Source organism: Gekko japonicus, unplaced genomic scaffold (genome assembly GCF_001447785.1).
Source record: "Gekko japonicus isolate JY-2015 unplaced genomic scaffold, Gekko_japonicus_V1.1 scaffold960, whole genome shotgun sequence".
Classification (NCBI taxonomy): Eukaryota; Metazoa; Chordata; class Lepidosauria; order Squamata; family Gekkonidae; genus Gekko; species Gekko japonicus.
In genome coordinates this window covers 522992-533909 of record NW_015160866.1, presented here as the reverse complement: position 1 = coordinate 533909, position 10918 = coordinate 522992, and the positions used below count along the sequence as shown (strand labels likewise).

The 10918-nt window shown below is 42.6% G+C and overlaps 1 protein-coding gene across 1 annotated transcript in view; it reads right to left on the bottom strand.

The window, feature by feature from the left end:
* BTBD9 (BTB (POZ) domain containing 9) overlaps window positions 1–10918 on the bottom strand; it is a 255390-nt gene that overhangs the window by 49043 nt on the left and 195429 nt on the right. The window contains 1 exon segment of the mRNA XM_015422015.1: window positions 9323–9430. Within this exon segment, the coding sequence (XP_015277501.1) occupies window positions 9323–9430 (108 nt within the window).

Below are 10918 nucleotides of genomic sequence, written 5' to 3'. Positions count from 1 at the left end.
TGACCAAAGTACAATAGCCTCAGTTTAGTTATTTTTGCTTCTAGGGAGAGTTCAGGCTTGATTTGATCTAGAACCCATTCATTTATCTTTTTGGTGGTCCATGGTGGTGGTCCTCCAACACCATATTTCAGATGAATCAACTTTCTTCCAGTCTGTTTTCTTCACTGTCCAACTTTCACACCCATATACAGTATTGGCAAATACTATAGTATGAATTCTCTTGATCATGGTCACCATCAACACATCTTTTCTGTGGTCACCATCAACACATCTTTTCTAAATCTTGTGGTTGCCCCCACAACACTATGTCAGAATTCTGAAGGTACCCATCGTGTCAAAAAGGGTGAGTACATCTGATCTACAGGAAAGCCGTATGAACTTCAAAGGGCAAGATCTCAAGAGTTACTGCAAGGGAGCCCAAGGCTTATAAAGGTCTGATGAGGTTTTTAATATTTTTAGAGCACTAGACTCACAAGTCATATCACAAGCTCCCTTTAAAACTCCCACAGTTTTAAAAAACCACTTGCCATGTAGTTGATGTTCCAGTCCAAAGAAAATACCAGCACTGCCCTAGGTATGTGTAACTGGAAGGCCGAGTGGGATATAAATGATTTTAATAAGTATCTTTTGCAAATAAATAAATTACATTATTTTTCAGACTTCAGTATCTCAGAATACCACCCATGGCTTATAATAAATGCACCATGTCATCTCTCCCCCTCTCTCTCTTATGATTTATATGATATACAAGCAGCACAAAATCAATAATCCCTACAGTAGCTGGCTTGAATCACATCAAACATATATTTACAAGAAAATATACCAATGAATGACTAAAGTCTCCATACCAGTGAATGTTAACACAATACCCTAAAATAAAGAAACCTAACAATTTTCAAATAATGACAGGTAAATTTCTATGCTACACTATTTAATGAGCTGCTTATTTCTGGAAAGGCAAAAATAAGACAAGGCATTTGTTCATCATGAAGATAAAATGGGTTATCCATTGTATTTTTAAAACTTAGCTGAATTTTAAGACAGTTTTCTACTAAGCTGGAAAGCAGCACACAAAATGGGTGGTTTTTTTCTGTTTTCCATTCAACGAGTAAAACTGCACTGCCCACTTTAAATGTTTTAAATTGTTTTACTGTATTGTTTTATACTGTTATCTGTTAACTCTTGACTTATTTTAAAGATTGTATTGTGTTGGTTGATGTGAGCCACACTGAGCCTGCTTCCAGAAAGGACAGGATATAAATCAAAATAATAGATAAATCCATGCATATATTGGTGTCTTCTGGCTATTTTCTCTTCTATGGAACAGTAGTTAACCCTTATTAGCTAATGGCACATGTCATGATTATAACATCACAGTTTGAACATGTATCTTTTCATATATAATACTCATATTCTGTATTTTGGAGAATTTGGTTTACTTTCTGGAGCAGCCTCCAAGAATGCTTGAAAGGCATTAGATTAGATGAGATAAAGTTTACCCTCTTCTTTGAATCCAAAGAGAAAGCTTTGGGCCCTTTCAACGCTCTTGATTGATGATGTTCTTAACATTAAAACATACTGACTAGATTTGTTTTGACTCTTTTACTTAGAGCTTCAATGAAGATAGAAGTGTGGGGATATTTTCAAATCTGGGTTTACAGATGGAGCTGAGATTTCTTTTGTGGCACACGGTGCCTTTAGCCAACTTCACATGGTTTGTTGGGTTTTCTTTCAGAAGTGTGACTGAGTTAGCTATAGTTGTCCATGCCCTATCCAATTTAGGGATGCTATTCCCCAGTTGGTGGCAGGGATCCCCCAATTTCTGGGCCCCTTCAACGCTGCCAGTGGGGTAAAATCCCACCCCCAAATGCGACATAATGACGGCACATGATGACACCACTTCCGCGTGGTGCCATTATGTCATGTGCACGTTGCGTACTCCCCCCACCCCCAGAAAGTCCCTCTTCCTCCCCTGCTGCCTGGTCGATCCGATGCTATAAACTAATGCCACAAACAAAGGATTAGACAACTGCAATTCACTTTGAGTGGGGTTGCCTTTGAAGACAGTTCAGAAACTTCTATTAGTGCAAAATATGGCAGTAACATTGCTGACTGGTGTAAGATATGTAAGAGAATTGCCTACTTCTCCATGAGCTTTTCTGCTCATTAAGATAATCCATGGGAGCCTTACTTTGCATGCTCCCTCCTTCCAAAGGAAGATAGCTTGCTACTAGAGAAAGGACCTTTTCTTTTGTGGGGCCCCAGCTGTGGGACTCCCCACAGCCCTTCCACTGATGTCAAGACTATTATGTTTTCAGTTCTATGAGCCTGCCTCCCATAGTGGGAGTATCATAGTATCAGCATTTGAAGCTAATGGTTTTTAAAGTATTTTTATTCTGTTGTTTATTGACTTAAAAGTTGTATTGTTTCTGTTGTGATAGCTTCCTCAGAAGCCAAACTGGGTGTGAGCCCAGGATATTTATTTACTTCATTTCTCACCCACTTTTCTGGCTAAGACTCAAGGTGGATATGTTTTAAATAAAGAACAAAATCATCTCCTGTAATGTAGGATACAGTAGCTTTAAAGAAATAGAGTGGGCTTCAGAAAACTGCTTGTAGATTTCTGATACAGCTGCCAGTACCCACCAAAAACTCACTTCTGACAGCACAGAATTACCATTTCATGACACATATACACACAAATTAATTTTGCTTACGAAGGGCCAGTGTAACTGATAAAGCCCCACTGACACCACCACAGATTATACTGTCATTGGATTTGCCATAATTAACATTAGGATCCAAATGGCAGTAGAAAAAATGAACTACGTAGAGTGATTATTATTTTTTTTGCCAACAGAATGAACATCTATCTATTACAATACGATGGCAATATGAAAAACAAACTGAAATCCACATAGCAAACTGGGCAGGAACAATACACTATAAATTAAACAATGACACAACAGTATCTTCTTTTATGGAAGGCACAGATTGAAAAAGCCAAGCAACTCAATCCAGGTCTCTAGGAACTCAACATATTCAGCAGTGTATTTGCTCTCTTATCTGTAACTGAATCCCTTAAGACCACAGATTGCATTTTCAACAGAAAAACTCAATATACAAGTAAAATAACGCATTTCATAGCAGCATAAAACTTCCCAAACCAACATTTAAGTTGGCTTAAATTCTGCTCATTTCCTGCTCATAGTGGTCTAACCTGGTGGTCATAAAAAATCATTAGCAGGTCTGAGTCCTACTGAACTTCAGTTTTATTAGCCTTTATAATCCAAGTTCTAGACTTTGCAGCCGCAACATCTCTTAACAAGCACATATTTCTATCGTTCAAGTCTAACAAACCAAAGCAAACTTATCAGAAATGTTTGCCCTTTAAAAAGAACAGAACATGAATTGATTTCATTACTGTCACACTGTGTAAAGAAAACAGAATTTAGTCAGAAAGGAGGCAAATTTCTTGGCCTATATGCAGCATTTAAAATGACAACTGCACAATCACTGTGCACTAATTGGCTTCCATTTAAGGACAGCAACCTTTCCTTGTGAAGATAATAAACATACCATTGCTCTTTTCCTCAGCCTTTTAAGACTGAGCGAAAGAGAGGAGGTTAGAAATAGCCTACCTCTTCAGGCTTTGAGTACTAAATTATTAATTCACACAAAATACTACATTAAAATACTATTAAACCAACCAAAGGCAGCATATGCAAACTTGAAAAGGAGTTTTCACACTTTGCTAGACTATCAAATACAGTCTCTGACATCTAAACTGAATTCAATTTACTTTTTGTTTATCATTATTTTCTTTGCCACTCTCACTGATCAAAGGGGCTCGTATGAAGTTTGTGTTTGATACCTTCAGTTTGCCTTATTCTTCCTGCTGTGAACTAGCTCGCTGGGTCTTCACCATCACTTTTCATGCTATAAACTAGTGCCACAAACAAGGGATTAGATCTTCAATGCAGGATTAGGCAGAGAGAAAAGCAGAGAGGGAGAATGCCATTATCTAAGCACATGCTAAGCAGCAAGAGAAGCAATACAAAACATCAGCAAAAGTAGTGTCTTTCGTTTAGATATTCATTTTTCAAGCCGGATGCACCAGAAGAATCCTCCTTTTAGTTGCAATCGCATCCCCAAGGATAGTTCTACATGTCACAAAAAACAGACTGCTGCTGAATTGGCCCAACAGAGTGATTTGCTGATTTGAGAACTATCAATGCTGTATAAACTTGGTGTAATGGCAAAGTGAGGTCTTTAGAATTTATTCAGAGAGCTTCCACATTCAGCCACTTCTGGACTGTCTGTGATGCAAGAAAACATATTCATTCCTGTGAGTATTGCTACAGCAACAGAGAGAAATTCCCAATTTTCCTTCCTAAAACTTCCACAATTTAAAAGGGGTTGCGCTTACCTGCAACCAATGTTCAGCGAGTGGTCTTCTGTGCAGGCACACAGAGGGGCTGTACAATTACAGGCTAGCCATGGAAAGCTTTATTAGAAGTTTCTAGAGCCGAAAAGTGCTCCCCTCCCCCTTTCCCACCCAAAGAGCCATGTGACAGGGGGAGGAGCGAGCACTCTTCCCTCAGTTCTCCCTTCGCCACCATAAGGAGCCAGCTTCACTAAAGCAGCCCACAGCGGGGAAAGGAGGGAGTGATGTGTGCCTGCACAGTAGACCACTTGATGAACAACAGTTACAGGTAAGTGCAACCCCATTTTCATCTTCATGGCTTCTGTGCAGCCACACATGGGAAAATAGCAGTTTCACTTACCAAAGAGGCGGGTGTAAGCTGATTTATTGGAAGATTGACTGTAAGACTGCTTTTCCCACAGCTGCCTTTTCCCAGGAATCCACATTCATGGAGTAATGCTGGATAAATGTTGAGGGTGCCAACCAGGTGTCTACATTGCAGATATTGTCTAGGTAGAGTCTGGATCAAAATACTGCTGATGGAACTTGAGCCCTTGTGGAGTGAGCTGACAAGACGGGACACGGCATGCCTGCCTCAGCTTATGCTGTCCTAATTGTGGCTTCTATCCATCTAGACAGTGACTGTGATGATGCTGCCTTCCCCTTATTGTGGTCTTTTTTGGGGGGGGGCAAGTTCCGATCCCTCCTAAAACTTAGTGTACTTTTTAAATAAAACAGAAGTGCCCTTCTAACATCTAACATGTGCAGTGTCCTTTCCAATGCAGAGACTAGGGATGGGGAAAAGACTGGGAGGGTGATGTCTTGCCCCATGTGAAACCCCCCTGGAAACCATCTTTGGTAGAAACTCGACACTTGGCCTAAGTACTACCTTACCTATGTGGAATTTTGTGAAAGATGGGTCGCAGCTAAATGCATTCAGTTCTCCCACCCTGCAGACAAAGGTAATCACCACCAGGAAGGCTGTTTTATACAATGAAATGACAAATCAGACTTTGCCATAGGTTCAAGTGATTTATACATTAACCTGGACAGAAGAAGGGATAAACTTCACTGTGGAACAGGGTGTACAACAGGTGGATACAAATTTAATAGACCATTAAGGAACTTCCAGGACTCTACTGCAGAGAAAACTGATGAACCTTTGACCACCTTGTGAAAGGCTGAAATGGCAGCCACACGTACCTTAATGGATGAGGAGGCTAAACCCCTATCCTTTAGAGTAAGGAGGTACTCAAATATCATGGACAATTCACAGGTGTTTGGCGTGAACCCTCACCCATGATTCCATTTTGATTCATAAGACCTTTGTGTGGAAGGTCTACGTGAGGCTACTTTAACTTCTGCGACTCTCTGTGAAAAATTCTCTAGGGCAGGATCAGCCAAGCTGTCAGGTACAGAAACTGCTCCTCAGGGTGGTGGACAGAGTCTACCTGAAGGAGGCCCTCTGCTGGGGGAAGGGACCTGTAGATTCTCTTGGCTAGATCCCACAGGATTGGGAACTACACTTGTCTCAGTCAATATGGCACAAGGAATATGCAGGTGGTTCTGTCCACCTTCAGTCTGGCATTAAAAAAGTGACCATGCCAGTGCAACTGGAATGCATCCCCAAGCGACTTGCAGTCATCCACTACCCTGTAGCAGAAAAGGTTGTATTTGGTGTTGGCACTGGAGGCAAAAAGGTCTTTTTCAGGAAACCCCCATTCTCTGAAGATGGGGTGGCGATAATGATCGGTGACTAACCATTGTTGTTTCATGTCTAGATCCCTGTTCAGCATCTCTGCTAGGGTTCTGTTTTGTCCTGCAATGTATATGGCCATTAGGTGTACTCTGTACTTTATAGCCCCGTGTCAAATGAGAGAAGCATCTCTGCACAGACACATAGAGCCTGTCCCTCCCTACTTGTTTATATAAAATGTGGCCGTCATGTTGTCGTGTAGCCAAGAGGACCTGACACCCCTGCAGGAGCTCTGTAAAAGAAGTAAGATCCTATCTAATGGCTCTAACTTCTAACACATTGATGTGAAGCCTTGACTCATCTTGGGACTATGGTCCCCTAACTTTGTGAATGCCACAATGTGCTCCCCAGCCTGTTAAAGAAGCATCTGTAAAGACTTGCACCTCATGGGAATGTGTTCCTAGAGGGACCCCTTTAAGTAGATATGACAACCTAGTCTACCAGTTGAGAGTCCTAAGAATGGCTCTAGGGAGTGAGAACTTTCTCCAGAGTGAGTCGGTTGCTGGACTGAATGTGTGCACAAACCAGTATAGGAGAGGCCTCATGCAGAGTCTAGCATGAGGGGTCACTGCTATGTAGCCTAGCAATTTTTGAACATTCTTGGCTGACTGAAATCTGTTGGTTAAAAATTTCTTAATCAGGGCTATGATAGTGTTTGCTCTTGAAGGAATGCCTTTCACTTATGTGAGTCAGTCACAGCCCAAATAAAATCTACAGACTGAACAGGAGAAAGGTGGGATTTCTCCTGTTAGTAAGAAAACCCAGGTCCTGAAGAGTGCAAAGAATGGCAAATTATGTTCCAACTTCTGAGGAGAGTTGTCTACAAAGAGCCAGTCATCGAGGTACAAGTAACTGGTACACCCCCGAGGCTCAGAGAGGAGACGATGACCACTGTGCACTTTTGTAAATACTCCCAGTGCTGTCGCCAGCTCACTATTGTTTTACTGGTTTTATGTGAGCCACCCTGAGCCTGCTTTGGTGGGGAGGGCGGGGTAAAAGTCGAAATAATAAATAAATAAATAAATAAAAAGGGCAATACTGTGCATTCGTACATGGTGCCTTCATGCATGAATCAAAAACATTTTCTACAAGCCTTATGGACAGCTATACAAAAACAGGAGTCTTTAAGGTCAAGTACAGGAAAATATAGGCTGTTGTCTAGAAGGGCAGAACCTCTTGTAAAGATAGCTTTCAAAATTTTGGCACATATAAGTGTTTATTCAGGGCTCTAAGATCCAGGATAGGCTGTTTATCTGCCTTTTTGTCTACTGTGAAATACCTAGAATAAAACCCAGTATCTCCCAATTCTGGTGAGACTAAAGTGATTGCACCCTTGGCCAATAAGGAGGAAGCCTCTTGCAAAAGGAAAATTGTGGACCCTGAGGAGCTGATGACCCTATAGAACTGCTGAGCTGATTGTGGAGTGTGATACCTATACTATGAGTACCTGGTAGGGTCTAGACTGGTGGAATCTCTGGGAGTTTCTGGGAAAATACCTTTGCTTACAAGGCTGAGTTGAAGTGTGAGTGATCCTCAGAGACTTGGCCGTGATTTTACTCTTGCAGATGCAGTCTAAGGCATCATCCATTTGATCGCTGAAGAGTTGATGACCCTTGAACAGAAGGTCTTCAATCTTAGCCGTGGTATCTTGGGGAAGGAGGAAAATCTCCTGAGGACAATGTCTGAAGCCACAGACTTCCTTGGCTCGCTTTGCAAAGTACTTTACACAACTTTTTATCTGGGAGCGTTTCTTTTCCGTCTCCATACAAGATGAGTCTTGTGCTTTTTTTTATCTTGGTTGTCTCCTTGATCTTTCTCTGAAATCACAGAACGCTGACATTGTGGGGGCTCCTACTTCTCTTCCTGCTCTGGTTTCTGTTTGCTTTCCAATTCTGGGTCTTTATTTAGAAGGTTCTTAATAATATTTTTGCAGGCAGCCTTAGCTGCCTGCCGCACCTCGTTAAATAGAATTTCTTTGAATTGGTCCAAGGTTATATATCCAAATTCACTGTTTTCTAAGTTAATTAATACTGTTTCTCCTGTTGAGTCTTCTTCCTTTCTCCAATTAACGCAATTTCCTTATCACTTGCTCTGTTCCTTTCCATGGCCGCTTATATGTTTCAAAAGTCTGAGATAATCTTGTGGGGGTCATTTAATGAGGGTCATCACAGATTGTAAAGAGAGCAAATGCATACACACAAGTTTCTTTTGTTGCAAGATGAAACAAAAAAGAAAAAAAAACATGAATAAAACAGTCTTTAAAATGGCTGGTCGCAGCTAATGGAAAACATGGGAGCCATGTTTCCTTCCCTTGGTCGCTCCTGCTTCGAGGCAAAAAATGGCTCACCCCCACACTTGCTGGGTGTGGGAGGTGACCGAGTGAAGCCTCCTGCTAACCCACCTCCCTCCAGGAGGTTGGGCGATGCCCCCGGTGAGCTGTCAATCTTCATTATCTGTCAATCTTGATGGGTGATATCTATACCCCAAAGGTAACAGCATTCCTGGATGCATCAGTGGTTCAACACCAATATGGATTGGTGACGGTCGATGTCAAGATGACATAAAACCACAGTCTATCGGTGTCAACAGTCAGCTCCTGGGAGAGGTGCAGAGACGGTGTTGGCTGGGTGAATCCTGTCGATGTCAAGGCAAAATCGAAGTTCAGCGTCCAGATGACGGAGACTGTCAGTGCTGAGGCGATCAGTAATGGTGGGGTGAGGCGCACTGAACATGTTTGATCTTCTTCAACTTTTTATATGGTGGTTCCAATGTCTATCATGTTGCAGTTGAATTTTCCATTGGATCAGATGCTGAGGGAGCCGGTATCACAGATACTGACGGGGCTCTCGGTTGTTTCTTGGAAGGGGCCCATTTTTCTGTGGTTGGTTCTGGGGCACCCAAAGCTTTCTCCCATACAAAAACAGCCCCCCCCCCCATGGCTGTTTCAGCACATTAAAGGGCTCAGGGGGAATATGAGCTCCTGGAACCTCTACACTGCACACTAGATCCAAATCGGGCCCTCACAGGAATTTTTAAAACTTCTAAAATGGTGTTGGTTGCCATGAGATGCAACCATGGCCACTGTCATGTTTAATTTGGCTCTTAGAGCTGAGAAACATTAAGAAGAAAGCTGAACTCACTTGCAGGAAATCTTTGTTCTGTCAGCCACCATGGTCCACTGCTGCTGATTAGTAGAAACTTCTATGTAGTAGCTGTAGCTTCTGTCATCACAATCCCAGAGAAGTAACCTGGATAAACACAGAGTGGAAGAATTCAGCAGTCACCAGTAAAAAAAATGTATAATTTATTCCCACCATCTTCTTTACACTTTATTCAGATTAAACTAAAACAAGCAGTTATTATTGTAAAAATCAACAGAAATCCCTGAAGACATGTATTTCCTTAAAATGTTTCTCTAAAAATTGTCTACATTTCAAGATACAGGCAGTAACAGTAGATATACATCTATATCAAAATATTTTTGAGGCACTCCTGAAAATTTTACTTCCAAAATCATCCTATTTTAAATATGATTAGCAATCCATAACATCTTCTCAATTAGACAAATTCTACAAAATACATCTAATGCCCTTAATTTATGTAATTTTAGCTCTCAGCCTTATGCTGGAACATTTTTTGTGCCTGATGGGGGCGGGGCAAGAATGACTTTCGGCAGCTGGGCCCAGCATTGGCTGTCAGCCAGTTGCTCTCAATCAGTTTCCAACAGCCCACTCCCAGGGGCAAGCCTATTGCTGGATAGGTGGGGCAGGTAGATCTGGGGGTTGCAGGCTTCTCTCTGGTCTGCAGGTTGAAAAGGAGTGTGCTAAAGAGGCATTGGGCATTCAGCAGCTCTTTCTTGGAAAAGACCACACTTCCCATCCCTTGCTTCTGAGGTTTATTTTTTGTGTGGTTACCCATCCTTTGCTATGTCTGCATGTGGTCACTAGTTAGCAGAGTCGGGAAGGAATTTTATGTGGGGCTCAGACTGGCTCATACGCCCTGGGCTTCCTCATAGCAAAGAATACATATACTCCATGTGCTTGATGGTACTGTTAAAAAGAACATAAGTGTCCAACTGGCTGCTGGCGTTTATGGGGAACATAGTGCAGGTTGTGTAGTGTCAGTTCCAGCCCTATACTAGATGATTTTCGGTGGGGGGGGCACTGGGGGCCATGATGTCACTTTGGATGCCACAAAAAAATAATACTGTCCAGATTGGAGCAGAGGATGGGCCAGGTCCCCCAGTACACCCTCAGCCTGGAAGCTGGTGAACTTCTGGAACTGGAGTCATCGCCGAACGGCCTCCTTGTGCTCCACACCCACATGGAAGATCTTGTCACCATCCCAGTCGAACATGTATTCGCTAGGCCCCTACTCCAATTTCAGGCTCCGCTGCACGAATTCCACTGCTGACAGCACCTCCTCTGCTGCCCCGGGAGGGAAGTTAAAAAAGAGGGGCTGAGCAGGAGCCAGAAAGACTCCTGGGGTGTCAGGGTGGCACTATGGGGTTTCCCACCAGTCACACGGGGCCAGGACTGGGAAACAGAGCAGACAAATGAGGAAGGGCCAGGCCTCTCCCAACAGTGGGCCTGAACCCTCTGAGCAAAGTTCCTGGACAGTGCCTTCCCCCCATCTTTGGTCCTGCTGGCCCACTGGGGATGGGAAGAAGGCAGCCCCCCCACCAGGAAAAGGCTGTCATGCCCACATGTTTTAATTAAGGTGCGTTGACTTGCAAG